This window comes from Triturus cristatus, chromosome 7 (genome assembly GCF_964204655.1).
Source record: "Triturus cristatus chromosome 7, aTriCri1.1, whole genome shotgun sequence".
Lineage (NCBI taxonomy): Eukaryota > Metazoa > Chordata > Amphibia > Caudata > Salamandridae > Triturus > Triturus cristatus.
The window spans coordinates 182,505,171-182,523,207 of record NC_140590.1 but is presented as its reverse complement, the minus strand read 5'-3'; the positions used below and the strand labels follow the sequence as shown (position 1 = coordinate 182,523,207).

General features: G+C 47.3%; 1 protein-coding gene across 2 annotated transcripts in view; it reads left to right on the top strand.

The window, feature by feature from the left end:
• The window catches only part of FXYD1 (FXYD domain containing ion transport regulator 1), a 331,228-nt gene that overhangs the window by 180,832 nt on the left and 132,359 nt on the right, over positions 1-18,037 (top strand). For both annotated transcript variants that reach the window (XM_085615964.1, XM_085615963.1), the window contains exon 2: positions 11,115-11,179. In XM_085615964.1, the coding sequence (XP_085472090.1) occupies positions 11,122-11,179 (58 nt within the window). In that variant the 5' untranslated portion in view covers positions 11,115-11,121. The remainder of the gene's footprint in view (positions 1-11,114; positions 11,180-18,037) is intronic.

Sequence of the window (18,037 nt, the reverse complement as noted above, 5' to 3'; positions counted from 1 at the left end):
ATGAACCAGATTCACTCCTATATATGCACAGTTTATGAACTGCATTCACTACTATGCATGCACACTTTAGGAACCGCATTCACTCCTATACATGCACAGTTTATTAACCGCATTCACTCTTACGCATGCACACTTTATGAACCGCATTCACTCGTATGCATGCACAGTTTATTAACCACATTCACTCGTATGCATGCACAGTTTATTAACCACATTCACTCGTATGCATGCACAGTTTATTAACCGCATTCACTCGTATGCATGCACACTTTATGAACCGCATTCACTCGTATGAATGCACACTTTATGAACCGCATTCACTCGTATGCATGCACACTTTATGAACCGCATTCACTCCTATACATGCACAGTTTATTAACTGCATTCACTCGTATGCATGCACACTTAATGAACCGCATTCACTCGTATGCATGCATACTTTATGAACCAGATTCACTCCTATACATGCACAGTTTATGAACTGCATTCACTCCTATGCATGCACACTTTAGGAACCGCATTCACTCCTATACATGCACAGTTTATTAACCGCATTCACTCTTATGCATACACACTTTACGAACCGCATTCACTCGTATGAATGCACACTTTATGAACCGCATTCACTCGTATGCATGCACACTTTATGAACCGCATTCACTCGTATGCATGCACAGTTTATTAACCACATTCACTCGTTAACCACATTCACTCGTATGCATGCACAGTTTATGAACCGCATTCACTCGTATGCATACAGACTTTATGAACCGCATTCACTCGTATGAATGCACACTTTATGAACCGCATTCACTCGTATGCATGCACACTTTATGAACCGCATTCACTCCTATACATGCACAGTTTATTAACTGCATTCACTCGTATGCATGCAAACTTTATGAACCGCATTCACTCGTATGCATGCATACTTTATAAACCGCATTCACTCCAATAGATGCACACTTTATGACCCGCATTCACTCGTATACATGCACACTTTATGAACCGTATTCACTCGTATGAATGCACGCTTTATGAACCCCATTCACTCGTATGCATGCACACTTTATGAACCGCATTCACTCGTATGCATGTACTCTTTATGAGCCACATTCACTCCTATACATGCACACTTTATGAACTGTATTCACTCATAAACATGCACACTTTATAACCGCATTCAATCCTAAACTTGTACACTTTATGAAACATGCCCAGCGATAGAAGCCTTTCTTGCAAACGTCTGCTCCCCTCTTAAGTTTAGTTTTAAAACTGCATTTTTACTACCATAAATGAGGCTAACATGGGCTGTTGACCAGAAACTTAACTACTGCAGCCCTGATTCCACTGCCTTCGTTCCTCGTGCTGAATGAGGCCTTTCTGAACCTCCTCTTGATTAAATCCTAATAGCTGACCTTTAAATTAAGAACAAAGCCTTTTGAATGCCCCCTTTTTTTAAAGGCCTCGGCAGAGTGCCGCTGAATAGACTGAACAACTTGTAGGATTTTCTCTGCCTCCTCCTGGTAACTCATGGGGTTTGCTTCTGGTTAAGCCCCTTCTGGTGCCGCAGAATCTCTCTCAGATAATGTCCCACAGATGAGCCTAAAACTTCAAAAGTGTTCACCCAGTCCAGAGCAGATCACCTTCTAGATCTCATATTTACCTTATTAAAGCTTCTGTTCCCCATCTAGGGACCTGGTCTGACTATTTAGCCATTCTGTTCAAAGTCCAGAGTTTAGCCCCAACGCCAGGGAGATGACTTGTACTCACAGGAAACTGAGAACAAATGAGCATTCCCGCTTCCCAGACCTTCCTGCCTGAGATGCAGAACGTTGGAATACTCTCTAGCAGATCCAGAAGTCAGTCCTCTGTACCTCAGCGTTCACTACGTTGTTAGACCAGTTAGTTACCCTGCAACTGAACTCAACCTCATGTGTCAAAAAACACAAGAATACGCCGTAGAAAATGAAGTGGAAGAAACTTATAGAATAGGCTCAGATTTAAACAATCGAACGAACTTGGGTAAAGAATTGTGCAAGATCTTCTCTGATTTCACCAATTTTCAAGGTGCACAATCCTCCCTCTCCCAATGTAAGCAATGGTTTTTCCTTAAACCTTTTTGTAAAAAGTGCCATTAATTTGACCAGCTAATAAGACAGAGGTCAACCCCTCTGTTAGAATCAGTTGTCCCTTTGTCTCCCCAGGATGTGGTTAGTCAAGCTTCTTACCGCTTTGTGTCCATCAGGTTCTCCTAATGACCCCTGTCCCTCTTGCATAGTTAAAGACATGGGAGCCTCCATGGGGGAGCACCTCTGTACATCGTTAAGCAGCCCACTGGTCTCTAGTATGGTTTTCAAGACTTGGAAAACTGCAATAAGGACCCCTTTACTGAAGCAACAAAACCTGGATCCTAGGACACTAGCAGATCTCATGCTAATTTCACTCTTACCCCTCTTAGGGCAATTACTTGAGAAGATGGTGGTTGCTCAGCTCCAGAGGTTAGTATAAACTGGTAATATTATGGATAGCGTCCAAGTGTTTTTTTGCCCACGCAGAGGCACTAAATGAACCATGATGTGAGCCCTTTGGGGTCCTTGGGGGCCCAGTTGGGGGCTGATGGTGGTGGTTTGGTGGGCAGGGTTTCAGCTTAACCTATCTGCTGCACTCAACACCGCTAACCATCACCTATTAATTAAGAGGTTATACCACATTGGTTGTCGAAGCATAGTATCGGACAGCTTTCATTATTGTCTATCCAACAGATCTCAGAAGGTTGCCCTTTCTCAATTTACATCGCCTGCATGTGAGGTTTTAACGTCTGTGTGGAACCCCTAACTCACCTGCTTCATAATTTTAGCGTAAAAACAGATATGCATGTAGATGAGTCGCAACCTGCATTCACCCGACTCAGCAGAACCTTCCACTTGAAAGCCTGCTTAGCAGCTGCTAGTTGGTGGATGTCTGTCCATTTTCTGAAGTTGAGTTCATCAAAGCTGAAAGATATTTTAACTGACATGTCATCCCCTTTACGAAATGACATATAAGGGTCTCTGTCTATGGACTCTCATCCTTCTCCTGCCAAGATAATCCTAGCATTACTTTGGCTTACCTTTGACCCTGATGATGCTGCCGCTGTTTTAATCGCCTTTATTCCCACCATAAAGTTCAGTGACACAATCCTACCTTTTTAAGCCTCCAATCACATATCCAGGTGGATAACACTTGTATTCAGTTCTAAATGACTCTGGCAGCAGTGCTTACTGGGACCCTAGGAGGAAACCCTCAGGTGCCGCCCGTTGATTCAGAATGGAAGGAATTGACTGAAATCAGGATGGAGAAATGAGATCATATTCACCCTATAATGATCAGTCACAGAGAAATCTACTCCAATCAAATCAATCTTTATTGGGATAAAGTATCCGTAAAAGAAGCAATTACAAAGGATCTTAAAAGTCTATATAAAATCCAATCCAAATGATCTCGTAATGTGGACAGTTAGTTACACTGAAGCGGGCCGACAGATGTGTGAGAGGGTATACTCAGACGTGAGTCCCTTGCTCATTGCACCATCAGGATTCAAGCAAGCCGGGCCGACGAAGGCTGTGATGCCAGAAACCGGTCCCCGGAAGCTTGTTTCCTTCCCAGTATAAGAATTGGCTTGGTAGTTTGGTTTGCCCTGTTCCCTTCATGCACTGGGATAGGAACAGACTAATTTGCATGTAGCCAGGTTCTGAGCTGGGATGGTGCAGTGAGCTAAAAAACGGTGATGGATTAAAACCATGATCTCTTGACTTGGTAAGAGTATTCTGCATCATTCAGAAACTCTGTCCATCACCACCCCCTTTTCCAAAATCGATTGACTCAATGGTCACCAGGTTACAAGGCAGTGTAAATATATCTTCTCCTCTTCTCCACCATTCTACTTGGCCAAAGTTAGTTGGTAAATTCCATCCTGCTGTTTAAGATCCTTTACCCAATAAGTTTTGCTCATTTCACCTCTACAGAAGGAGACAAAGCTTTCTCAGTTGCTGCGCTGACAAACTTTGGAAGGCTCTCCTGTTTAATCTATGCGCATAACAAACACTCTGTTTGTATCTTTGGTAAGATTTGAAAACTTTGCTTTTCATTCAATAACTTTGTTTCCTTTTTTTGTAGTAATTGGATTAGATCAGTCAGTGCCTAGAAGTCTGGGTGACAGTGTGGCCTATACATTCGTAGTAATGTAACATAGCATAACCCGTGGTTTACCTGTTTTTCCAATAGAGAAGTTTGCACTGTGGTTTTCAGTAGTTTTCCTGTTCCTTGATTGGGAAGATTGCAATGCTACTGTTGGTGTCAGAAATGTTGCCTACAATGGAAGCTTGCAGGGCTGCCACCAATGGATTATCGATGGTGTAAAGGAGGAGCCTGCACTGCTGCTGCCAGTGGATTACTGATACTCTAACAGAGAAGCTTGTGTGGTAGGCGTCAGTGGATTATTGGTACTCTCTAACAGAGAAGCTTGCACTGCTGCCGCCAGTTAATTTACTGGTACTCTAATAGGGAAGATTGCATTGCTGCTGCCAGTAGATTACTGGTACTCTAACAGAGAAGCTTGCACTGCTGCCGCCAGTTAATTTACTGGTACCCTAATAGGGAAGATTGCATTGCTGCTGCCAGTAGATTACTGGTACTCTAACAGAGAAGCTTGCACTGCTGCCACCAGTTAATTTACTGGTACCCTAATAGGGAAGATTGCATTGCTGCTGCCAGTAGATTACTGGTACTCTAACAGAGAGGCTTGTGTGGTTGGCATCAGTGGATTATTGGTACTCTAACAGAGAAGCTTGCACTGCTGCCGCCAGTTAATTTACTGGTACCCTAATAGGGATGATTGCATTGCTGCTGACAGTAGATTACTGGTACTCTAACAGAGAAACTTGTGTGGTTGGCGTCAGTGGATTATTGGTACTCTAACAGAGAAGCTTGTGTGGTTGGCGTCAGTGGATTATTGGTACTCTAACAGAGAAGCTTGCACTGCTGCCACCAGTTAATTTACTGGTACCCTAATAGGGAAGATTGCATTGCTGCTGCCAGTAGATTACTGGTACTCTAACAGAGAAGCTTGCACTGCTGCCGCCACTTAATTTACTGGTACACTAATAGGGAAGATTGCATTGCTGCTGCCAGTAGATTACTGGTACTCTAACAGAGAAGCTTGTGTGGTTGGCGTCAGTGGATTACTGGTACTCTATCAGAGAAGCTTGTGTGGTTGGCGTCAGTGGATTATTGGTACTCTAACAGAGAAGCTTGCACTGCTGCCGCCAGTTAATTTACTGGTACCCTAATAGGGAAGATTGCATTGCTGCTGCCAGTAGATTACTGGTACTCTAACAGAGAAGCTTGTGTGGTTGGCGTCAGTGGATTACTGGTACTCTAACAGAGAAGCTTGTGTGGTTGACGTCAGTGGAATATTGGTACTCTAACAGAGAAGCTTGCACTGCTGCAGCCAGTTAATTTACTGGTACCCTAATAGGGAAGATTGCATTGCTGCTGCCAGTAGATTACTGGTACCCTAACAGAGAAGCTTGCACTGCTGCCGCCAGGTAATTTACTGGTACCCTAATAGGGAAGATTGCATTGCTGCTGCCAGAAGATTACTGGTACTCTAACAGAGAAGCTTGCGCCTAAGGGCTAAGGCGGTCGACCTCAAATCTGAGGAACTGGGTTAGAGTCTTGGCAATGACACTCAACATCCTGTGATTCTGAGCAAATCACTTAATCTTTCTGTGCCTAACATAAAAACATAAAGAACAAATGTGTCCTTGTGTAAAGCAACTGGTACTCATGTAAAGCGCTCTGATACCTGCAGGTCAGGTTCACGCTATATAAAACTCTGGGGGAAAAAAAAGCTTGTGCGGCGGCTGCCTGTGGATTACTGGTATATTAACAGGGAAGGTTGTGCTGCTGCTGCCAGTAGATTACTGGTATTCTAATAGAGAAGCTTGCAAGGCAGCGGCCGGTGGGTTACTGGTACTCTAAGAGGAAAGGGTGCACAGCTGCCGCCAGTGGATTACTGGTACCCTAACATAGAAGCTGTCATGTGTTTCTAGCATTGGCCATTGTAGTTTTTCCCCCATGTTAGCCTATTTGTGTAGGTTGTAGGCCGTATTTTCTTTTGCACACATTACTATATAAACACACTTAATTTGTGCCACATTTTACTTTCACACTAAACCTGCATATGTTTTCGTGTTCTGTTCTTTTCCTGGGATTTAGTCTTAACACCACAGACAAGGCCAAACCAACAATGCTCCTTGGTATTCTCTCTGGTCAGTCACTAGCACCTAGGCATAACATGAGACTGCAGCTGCTGTGTACGAGCACACGTCTTGTCATATAACAGAGCACATGAGTTTACGTTAGACACACTGAGCGAATGTTCTGAGACAAGATTGTTATATTATCTGAGATGTAAAATGTCCATCTGTGTATGCTAAGGTACGGGGTCCACCACTAATCCCAGAGATCTTTGATATATAATCATCTTGCTTCAGGGGCGGCTGGTGACATTTGAAAATGGCAGGGCGTAAAAGTGCTGGAGGAGTGCCCCGTAACATAACCTGGATGCTAGCTTAACACTTCGGTGCAAAGGTGGGAGATAAAGCTGCCAAGCCAGAACACCCTAAATTAACATCCCAAACATGTGCATTACCGCCAGCTCCCAAAGGTCTAAAGTCGCGTCAAAACGCACTCTGAAACTAGGCCCAAAACACACCTTCCCCTCCATGGATTTTCTTCAACATCCAGAATGTTTGTTATAAGGAGTTATCCATTTGTATTTATTTTTCAAATTTGATATACTGAAAACTTGACCTGAGGGTACCAGAGCGCTTTACAAAACTTGCACAGACATCATTTACAAGGAATACACAATAAAAACAGTAGGCATACATAGTAATATAGGAGAGGCTGGGCATTCAAAGTTTACTAAGACGCCAGCTTGATAAAAGGCGGCTTGTGCTGGTTTAATTTTTTAATTTTTTTTTTTACATAAAATGGACAATTATTTAAATGAATTGGTAAAGCAAACACATTTTTTCAGATTGATAAAGGCGATATTCACCGAAAGTGTCTCTGAGGCCACAGATGTCAGTTACTATCATTCTTCAAAACACTTGCAATCAAAATTAGACCTTCCCAACTCTGATCCCAGCTAAGCAAATCCACTCGGAACCACCTGCAACACCCTACAATCGAACCCCAAAAACATGCTAAACTCATGTTTAACATGGGCTCCTATGGCAGCTCTTTCCCTTCCTCGACTTTGCCAAAAAACACCCTTCCCATTGATCGATTCCTCCCAAACTTCCTGCACACCCATGAATTCCCCCTCCCCACCACTCACAGTAGCCCCGTTCCTGTCGATCAACTGGAACCCCCTAAAAACCACTTCTCCACCACCCCAACACCACCCATTGGATAACATTGCACTTCCACTACTTCGATCATCTTCAAACTCACTGGGACACTAGTTCCAGCCATTCCAAAGAATCTCAGCAAGAATTACACAAATCCATCCACTGGAAGGGGTACGACTTTTCACCCAAACACAAGCCCCCCACAAACCCACAAAAACACCACCATTATGCACAAACCTGAATCGGGCCCTGAGCCCTAGACTCCGGGAACCCTAGCAAATTTCAACCCAAAACACCACCCCAACCCTACCACCTAACCCTAAACACCACCCCAAACCTACCACCAGCAGCAGGAGAAGTTAATAAAATGAAAAGAAAAACTTACCTGACTGCCTCTGCTCCTGGTCCGCCGTCCGCGTTGGCGCCTCTGCCACCTTCAAACTGGAACACCACGTCACGACGTCAGCACTGGTGTGGCAACCCCTCAGCCAATCCTAGCGCTGCTGCAGCACCAGGATTGGCTGAGGGCACAGCTTACGCTACGCCCGCCGCCTGCCCATTAGAAGACCGAGGGGCTCCTAATGGGCATGCGCAAGGCAGTAAAAACACAAGTACGCATGACTGGGCACGGGCTAAAAATTACTCTCCATGCCCACTCATGCGCACTTGTGCTGCCTTTCCATGGCTTGTCTGACAATGCATGTCAGTCAACATGACGCCGGACCGCCCACGGTCCGACGTCATGCTGACTGACATGCATTGTCAGTTCTCCCCACCCTCGGCGTCTCTGAACTTAAGTAAACTAAGTTCAGAGACACCGAGGAGGGAGCTGCGGGCGCGGGCGGGTGCGGGGGTGGGGGGCAACGCCCCAACACCCCAATGGACGCACCGCGCCTGTCTTGCTTCAGTAGAAGGGAGAGGGTTTAGAATATTCTGTCTTATAACATGACTGAGCTTTTTTATAATATATGGTTTATTGACCATGCTAACAATATATTTAGTATGCATTTGTTTTCTAATTGTGGAAGAAATACTGCATTTTAGGACACAATAGTTTGAATAAATATTCTAAAATTCCTTTGTGTCTCTTGTTTATTTTATTGTGGACGAGTGAGAGAGCGGAAGGGTGTGTCCTGTTACCACGATCCCTGAGAGGATCGAGAGTGTTGTGTTCTGGGGCGCTAATTCACTTGTATCTCTGGTAAGGTTAGGAGAGCAAGTGAGGCATTATAACTAGTGGGACTTGAGCTCATAGATACTGAGGTGGTATGATGACTCAGACGCTACATGCCGATGGTCTATGATTCCAAGCATAGTTCTCTTCCTGAACAGAATCCTTGGAACAAAGCTTGCGCTGCTGCCGCCAGTGGATTACTGGTACTCTGACAGGGGAGCTTGAGTGACGCTGCTAGCGGATTGCTGGTACTCTAACAGAGAAGCTTGTGTGGCTACTGCCAGTGAATTATTGGTCCTCTAACCGGGAAGGTTTCGCTGCTGCTGGCAGCGAGTTACTGGTACTCTAACAAGGAAGGTTGCACTGCACCTGGCAGTGAGTTACTGATACTCTAACAGAGGAGCTTGTGTTGTAGCTGCCTGTGGATTACTGGCATTCTAATAGAGAAGCTTGCCCTTTCTCTGACAGTGGATTACTGGTATTCTAATAGGGAAGCTTGCACAGCTGCTGCCAGTGGATTACTGGTTCTTTAATAGAGAATCTTGTGCTGCTGTTTCCAGTGGTTTATCCGTTTTCTGCTGGCCTATGGGTTCGTTGAAAGGGAGGTACCCATTGCTGCTGGTAGATTACTATTATTTGATAGTGAAGCTTGTACTGCTGCTGCCCGTGTTGCACCTGTTTTCTATACGTGATGAAAGCTTGTTGTACTGTCTTCTAACCTGTTCTGTGTGCGAAGGAAGCCTGCATAGGTGTTGCACTTGACTTACCAGTTCTATGTGTAGGTACTGCTGCTGCATATACTGTATATGGTGTGTGTTTGTGGATGGGTGTATGTGTGTGTGTGTATGTGTGCCTGTGTGAGATGATAATGAGAAAGAGATAAGCTTGCTGTGCCTACCTACCTCATGCTGCACCTAAATGTTATGTGAGGTAGGCATGCATGTCTCATGTACAAACTAGTAAAGATATGTGGGGCGGAACTCCACCCCACTTCGGACGCACAGCGTTCAAATGGGCACATCAAAAATGCCACCAATTCATCCAACCTTCTCATAAAGTTTTGTTTATTTTCATCCACATTTAATGAATCGTAACTCCTTTTCATCCAGTCAAGCGTCAGACGCTATGTAATACATTTGATCCTTAATGCTTGTAGACATGCCAATACAGGCCTTGATCTGCAGCATGGAATAATACATAGGTCCTCCTTAACAAGCATATTTCCTTTACCCAATGCATTTCGGGCCTGGTCTGGCCCTTCGTCAGGGGTAGTCTACAAATTAAAACAAATCGATTAACCACTGTTTTTAAACATCTCTAATTTGTCACGTTTCATACTTGCAAAAGGTAAAAAATACATTGTTCATGACAACGAAACACCCCGTGATTAACATGATATCCACAAAATTCTGTAAATACCTAATCTTGCTCCTATAGCTTCCGTTTTTATCCTGAAACCCCCTGAACACATACTACTAATGGGAAAACCACCTCATTACATCTACATAAGCTGTTTAACACGAATCCATACCTTCAAGATTTCATTTACCGCTTTCGTTCGTGTTTCAAGACGTTGTAAACGCCTCACAATGTTGTGCTATTTAAAACACCTGCGTACAAACCCCACCCATTTTTTGTTCATCCAATAGGCTCATATGATTTTATCAAACTGCTTCCATGTGTTTACAAAACTACAGAGACCATGATACACCGTAAGTATTTGTTTGTCAATGAAATTCTACCCTTAGTCCAATCCCATATTCAACGTGAATTAAACTGTATGTATGAGCGTTGTAAATTGATAACATTACACAAAATAGACAATATATAAAACAGAAGTTCCTCGTAGCTTCAAAGCGTAGTCAATGAATGTAAATTAAAGGAAAAATATTTTAACGATCCAGCGTTCCTTTGTTTTCAGATCTTTCATCCATGGGTGCAACTCGTCGGCGAGCAGTTCCGTATGCAATATCAAAGACAATGACAGAGTGCACACCTCGTATTCACATTTTTGATGTGCCCATTTGAACGCTGTGCGTCCGAAGTGGGGTGGAGTTCCGCCCCACATATCTTTACTTGTTTCCCACGTGGCTGGGCAGTCCACGATTTCGGGCCAGCACGCATTTAACAATTTAAGGAAATCAATCAAGGAAAAACTTGTGAATACGAGGTGTGCACTCTGTCATTGTCTTTGATCATGTACAAACTACACATGTTCTTTGCATGTGAATATGTATGTGCGTGTATATACTTGCATTGATGCCTTCTTTTGCTCAGGCTGAGCCTACTGGTTGTGTAGGGAGCTTGTTCTGCTGCTGACTCATGCTTCTGTTAATTGTGTGTCTGAGATGCTTGCATGTGTACTGCATATGCTGTACTTCCTCAGTGTGTCAGAGAGCACACAACTAAAACCCCTGCCCTCCTTTTTTGTGTGAGGGAAGAGTACACTGCTGCTGCCCATGCTATGAGTGATCTCTGTGACGGATAGTTGTTCTTCTCTCTCCCCACACTCACTCCTAGTTGTTTTTCTCTTGCAGGGCCACAATGATGCACCCTCTCTTTCTGTTCCTGTGCTCCGCACTGATGGCCGAAGCAGCAGTCGGTAAGTTATCACTTACAATGAATCATCAGAAAGCAGAGCTATCTCTCAAGTTACACACTGTGTGGCGATGTATTAGAATGCGGAATGTACTGTGATGCATTGATGATGCTGGTAGAAGGGGGAGTTCAAAATGTTCTGGAAAAAAGCTGTTATCTGGCAATCAGCTGGAGGTTCCTGACTTGGCAACTACATGTCTTGGAATAAAAGAAGGTGTGTAACGCCCTGAACGTCTCAGGATCGTTTAACAGACACGACAATGAGGACGCAACCACTTGTGAAGGGTTAGTTCTTTTAATGAAGGCAAATAAAATACAAAGAACAAACAAAAGTTATAGTCACTGGAATCCTCCAGGCTAAGTACGTTACCAGCCCACAGCACGGATGGTCCTAACCGTCCTCTGCATATACGCCGATCCCGGCGTATGCCAACAGAGGGCAGAAATGAAATGGCCGACAATGCCAATCGGTAGGCTGTGAGGGGCACGAAGAGTGTTGGGGAGAATCGAGGAGTCAGGGAAACACCCAGCCGGGGTCTCTACCTGAAGGGAGCAGCCGCTCAACCTCTTCCTCAGACTGCACCGGGACGCGGAGTCACCTCCTGGTGATGCGTCACCGATACCCCAATCACAAGCAAGAAGACTGAACCGAGAGCAGCCGCTCGATCGATCCTGTGGACTTCCGAGTCTGTAACGCGGCAAACACCTCCTGGTGTGCGTTACAGCTGGCAGTCCCTGTATCTCTGGTCGGGCTGGGAGTTACGACTCTAACCAGCAAAAGCGCCACTGCGCCTTGACTCTGCCGAGTCAAAAAGCGAAGCTCAAAGGTTGACCAGTAGAGCTTCCGGGTCCTTCACAGGTGACGATGGGGCAAGACACGGCCCAGGGAGTAACGACTCGACCTACCTCCGTTCTTGCCTTACTGGAGCACCACTCCTGAACACTGCTCTTCACGAAGCAGGTACGTCGGTGTAAACACAATATCCGACAGCCTTGTACCTCCCGGTTCCTCCCTTTATAGGGCGTGTTTTCCTTGAGTTATGTAACAGCTCTCCTGTTTACATAAGGGCGTGTTTCCCTTGAGTTATGTAACAGCTCTCCTGTTTACATAAGGGCGTGTTTCCCTTGAGTTATGTAACAGCTCTCCTGTTTACATAAGGGCGTGTTTCCCTTGAGTTATGTAACAGCTCTCCTGTTTACATAAGGGCGTGTTTCCCTTGTATGACAGGAATTCTTGACAGTACATCCTCCCTCTCAGCGGCTCCCCACGGGTCCAGCGCTGGCAGGAAAACGCCGATGGAACAAGGAGACCAAGCGCGGAGCATGAACCCCTTCAGCCGGTTCCCATGAATGCTCCTCCGGGCCATAGCCTTTCCACGCAACCAGGTACCACAGCTTCCCCCTGCGCCATTTGGACGCCCGTATGCCCGACACTTCATACTCCACCTCCGACTCCACGCATACCGGCCTAGGTGTCCCAGACGGCTTGGAGGGTGCTGGTTTGAGCAATGATACATGAAAGACAGGGTGTATCCGCAATGACTGGGGCAAGCACACCTTCACGTTCACGGGACCCATACACTTGGTAATTCGATAGGGGCCCATGTACTTGGGATGGAACACACTGTTCTTTTGAAACCTCATGTTTCTTGTGGATATCCAGACGTAGTCTCCAGTGCGGTACAGTGGCCCGGGCCTTCTCTTCCTATCTGCCGCAGCCTTGTATCTTCTCTTGGCCTCTATTAGGACAGCCCTTGAGCGCATCAACGTGTCTTTTATGTGTGCCACCCTGTCCGCTGTGGCGGGAATCCTGTCCTCTCTGAACGGATGTAGAAATGGCAAGAACCTGGGATGTTGGCCATAGTTGCTATAGAACGGAGATGACTGTGTGGAGCTGTGAGTGGCGTTGTTATAGGCTATCTCTGCAACCCATAGCAAGTCGACCCATTCTTCCCTGCCCTGGTCCACAAAACATCGCAGATACTGTTTGAGCGTTTGGTTCAGGCGCTCGGTTTGGCCGTCCGTTTGAGGGTGGTAGCTGGTGGACAGGGCGGTCTTAACATGCAGCGCAGTGCACCAAGTCTTCCAGAATTGCGCAGTAAACTGCGACCCCCGGTCCGACACGATCACCCCAGGTAATCCATGCAGTCGTACCACATTCTTTAGGAGTAGTGACGCCAATTCCCCGGCCGTAGGGACTCTCTTGCAGGGGATGAAGTGCCCCATTTTCGTCAAGTAATCCACCACCACCAGTATTGCCGTCATCCCCTGGTCTACCGGTAGGCCCACCACGAAGTCCAGTGATATGCTATCCCATGGTCTATCCGGGGTCGGAAGTGGATGTAAGAGCCCTTGGGTTCGGCCATGGTCGGCCTTCATGGTAGCACACGTAGGACACTCCTGTCCCCACCTCCTGACATCCACTCTCATGGTTGGCCACCAGAAATGCCGTCCCATGCTAGCCACCGTTTTTTCAAAGCCCAAATGACCTGCGCATGGAGAGTCATGGCACCAGATGAATGCTTGTTTCCTTAGCCTAGGCGTGGGTATCAATAGGCACCTGCCCTTCAGGGGTATCCCGTCCTTCAGCTGCCATTCTCTGTGACTGAGGAGCCACCTCCGCCATGCGAATGACCTGATCCCTCTCTTTATTCCCCTCAGGAAAGTATCCGGTTGGATAACCCCCAATACCATCCTCGGGGAAATGATGGAACGCTCGGTCGCAGGCAATGGTTCCTTAACTGCAGATTGACGGGACAGGGCGTCCGCCTTTCGGTTTTCCGTCCCCGGCCGATATGTGATGCGGAAGTTGAACCCCGCAAAGAAGATCATCCACCGCAGCTGCCTGGGAGAAAGGTGTCTAGTGGCCGTCATGAACTGTAGGTTCCGATGGTCCGTGTACACCGATACCACATGTCTTGCCCCCATCAACCAATGCCTCCATTCGGTGAAGGCGTCCTTGATTGCGAGAAGCTCCTTCTCCGCAATATGGTAGTTGCGTTCGGCGTCGTTGAGTTTGCGGGACATGTACGCAACGGGATGAAGCACCCCTGTGTCGTGGTTGCGTTGGGACAAGATAGCCCCCAGCGCCACATCCGACGCGTCCGCTTCCACCACGTAGGGGAGATCCGGATCGGGGTGAGCCAACACCGGCGCCTTACCAAAGGCGCTTTTCAGGGCCTCAAAGGCTTTGTTCGCTTCAGGGGACCAGACAAACTCCTTGGACTTCCTCAGTAGCTGTGTGATTGGGGCCACCACTCCTGAAAATCCATCTATAAACCGCCTGTAAAAGTTGGCGAAGCCAATGAAACTTTGGACGTCCTTCACGCTTTGGGGCACCGGCCATTCTTTCACCGCCTTGATCTTTCGTTCTGCCATCTCCTGTCCCTCTGGACTCAGCATCACTCCGAGGAATTCCACGGATGTGACGTGGAAGTCACACTTGCTGAGTTTACAAAACAGCATGTTTTCCCTCAGCTTTTGGAGCACAGCTTTGACGTGGTGTACGTGCTCCTCCACAGTGGACGAATAGATGAGGATGTCGTCGATATATACGACCACGTAGATATCCAACTCCTCTCTGAATACCTCATTCAAAAAGTACTGAAAGGCTGCCGGGGCGTTGCACAGACCGAACGGCATGACGAGGTACTCAAAAAGGCCGAACCTGGTCTTAAAGGCGGTCTTCCACTCGTCTCCGTCCCTCATGCGCACCAGATGGTATGCCCCTTTCAAATCCAACTTGGTGTAGATACGAGCTTTCTTGACCTGTTCCAGAAGTACACTGCTGAGAGGCAAGGGGTACCGATTTTTTATGGTTATCGCATTCAATGCCCTAAAGTCCACACAGCCTCTCAGCTCCCCATTAGCCTTCGGGATGAAGAAGAGTGGCGAGGCGGCCGGAGACTTGGACGGGCGGATGAATCCTAGCTTGAGGAGTTTATCCAGGTACCCCCGGAGATGCACGTTTTCAGGCTCCGTCAGGGCATACAGCCTGCCGCTGGGAACGCTGGCCCCTGGCACCAGGTCGATCTGGCAGTCAAACTGTCTATGTGGTGGTAGCACTTCCGCCTTCACCTCATCAAATACATCCTCAAAACTGTGATAAGCCTGGGGGAGAGCCACATCTTTTTCTGCCGCTGTAGCCACCGTCTGACTCCCGCTCTCATCTGCGTCAAGGGATTCCGTTCTTATTCCACAATGCAGGATGCAATACGGTGACGTGATTTCGATGCGATGTGTTGGCCAATCCACAAAGGGGTTGTGTTTCTGTAGCCACGGCAATCCCAATATGACGCCATATTGGGGCGCTCGGATGATGTTAAAATCGATTTGTTCCAAATGGTTCCTCCCATATCTCATCGGAAGGACCCCCGTGTGCTGTCCGATGGGCCCCGTCACCAATCGCCTTCCGTCTACCGCATAGACGTCTTCGGGTACTGCTTTGGGAAGAAGCACTAGCCCTAGCCTGCATGCCTCGTTGTGGTCCATAAACATGCCAGTGGCCCCTGAATCCACCATGGCCACAACGGGTATCCACTGGTCATGCACTCCCACGTGCACCGTGATAAACAGGTGTCGTTGTCCCTTAGTGACCGAGTTGGAAAGTGAAGGGATGGATGAGTGACTCCGAGATGCCCCTTCTCTGGTCTTGGAGTCCTCTAGTTTTCCGCCGGTATGTCCACCACGGCTGTTACCGACCGGTTGGCCCGATAACGTGACGTCTTCGGTTTGGCAGGGCATTCACGTACGTAGTGGCCTTTTTTGCCACAATATAGGCACAATCCTTGTTTACGGCGTGACTCTTTCTCCGTGGCTGTGAGGCTCGCTCGTATTGCGCTGATGTCCATGGGTTCTCCCTTGGATGCGGTGGAAGTTTCAGGACTTCCCACCGTCACATAGGATGGAAGGGATTTTCCTTTTCTCCCATGATCCCCCTTTCTTTCACTTAGCCTATGTTCCAGCCATAATACCAGGTTGATAAGGCCCTCACATGTCTTGGGTTGAGGGTCAATATGAGCCACGGCGTCCTTGAGCTCATCGCACAGCCCTTGATGGAAGAGCGCCGTCTGTTTAGCAACAGGCCACTTGGTTTCCGCAACCAGCCTTCGGAACGCGTTGAGATACTGCACCAGGTCGTTGGATCCCTGTCTCAACTCAAGCATTTCACGGTCCGCCGTGTACGAGTCAGCCCTTCTGTCGAATACCTTCAGGAATTCCTCGCGAAAAGCACCCCAATCACATAAGAGGGGGTCGTCCCTGCTCACCAGAGGTACGGCCCATTGTGCCGCGTTTCCAGCCAAATAGGATATAAGGAAAGCCACACGAGCCTGACTCATGGGGAACGCCTTGGTTTGCACGATAAATGTAGCGCCACTTGTGTGAGGAATACCTGCACTGTGTTAGGATCCCCACTGTACCTCTCTGGTGTTGCCAAGGGGATGGCTACCGGCATTTCCACTACTACCGCAGGGGTCTGGTTCGTGAGGGAGGTGCTGGGCGTGAGCGGGTCCAATTGGATAGCATCCAGTCTGGCTTTTACATCGGCTGTTTCTTGCCTAGAGGCAGCCACTTCAACTTGCATGGCCAATAAAGCAGCCAGCACATCATCAAGTGTTGCCATGTCTGTTATCGACCGGGAGACAGTTAGTGTTATTAAGGTCGGATATTTTGTAACGCCCTGAACGTCTCAGGATCGTTTAACAGACACGACAATGAGGACGCAACCACTTGTGAAGGGTTAGTTCTTTTAATGAAGGCAAATAAAATACAAAGAACAAACAAAAGTTATAGTCACTGGAATCCTCCAGGCTAAGTACGTTACCAGCCCACAGCACGGATGGTCCTAACCGTCCTCTGCATATACGCCGATCCCGGCGTATGCCAACAGAGGGCAGAAATGAAATGGCCGACAATGCCAATCGGTAGGCTGTGAGGGGCACGAAGAGTGTTGGGGAGAATCGAGGAGTCAGGGAAACACCCAGCCGGGGTCTCTACCTGAAGGGAGCAGCCGCTCAACCTCTTCCTCAGACTGCACCGGGACGCGGAGTCACCTCCTGGTGATGCGTCACCGATACCCCAATCACAAGCAAGAAGACTGAACCGAGAGCAGCCGCTCGATCGATCCTGTGGACTTCCGAGTCTGTAACGCGGCAAACACCTCCTGGTGTGCGTTACAGCTGGCAGTCCCTGTATCTCTGGTCGGGCTGGGAGTTACGACTCTAACCAGCAAAAGCGCCACTGCGCCTTGACTCTGCCGAGTCAAAAAGCGAAGCTCAAAGGTTGACCAGTAGAGCTTCCGGGTCCTTCACAGGTGACGATGGGGCAAGACACGGCCCAGGGAGTAACGACTCGACCTACCTCCGTTCTTGCCTTACTGGAGCACCACTCCTGAACACTGCTCTTCACGAAGCAGGTACGTCGGTGTAAACACAATATCCGACAGCCTTGTACCTCCCGGTTCCTCCCTTTATAGGGCGTGTTTTCCTTGAGTTATGTAACAGCTCTCCTGTTTACATAAGGGCGTGTTTCCCTTGAGTTATGTAACAGCTCTCCTGTTTACATAAGGGCGTGTTTCCCTTGAGTTATGTAACAGCTCTCCTGTTTACATAAGGGCGTGTTTCCCTTGAGTTATGTAACAGCTCTCCTGTTTACATAAGGGCGTGTTTCCCTTGTATGACAGGAATTCTTGACAAGGTGAAAAATGACACTGGAGTGTCTTTAGTTACCACACCCTACCTTATTTGACTGTTTCACACTGCTCAATCCAGCCATTCAAAGGCTAATGTTTTGATGAAATGTTTATTTTGAGCAGTTGAACATCACCCTGGAACATGAGAACAATTAGCATCAAACATAGCCT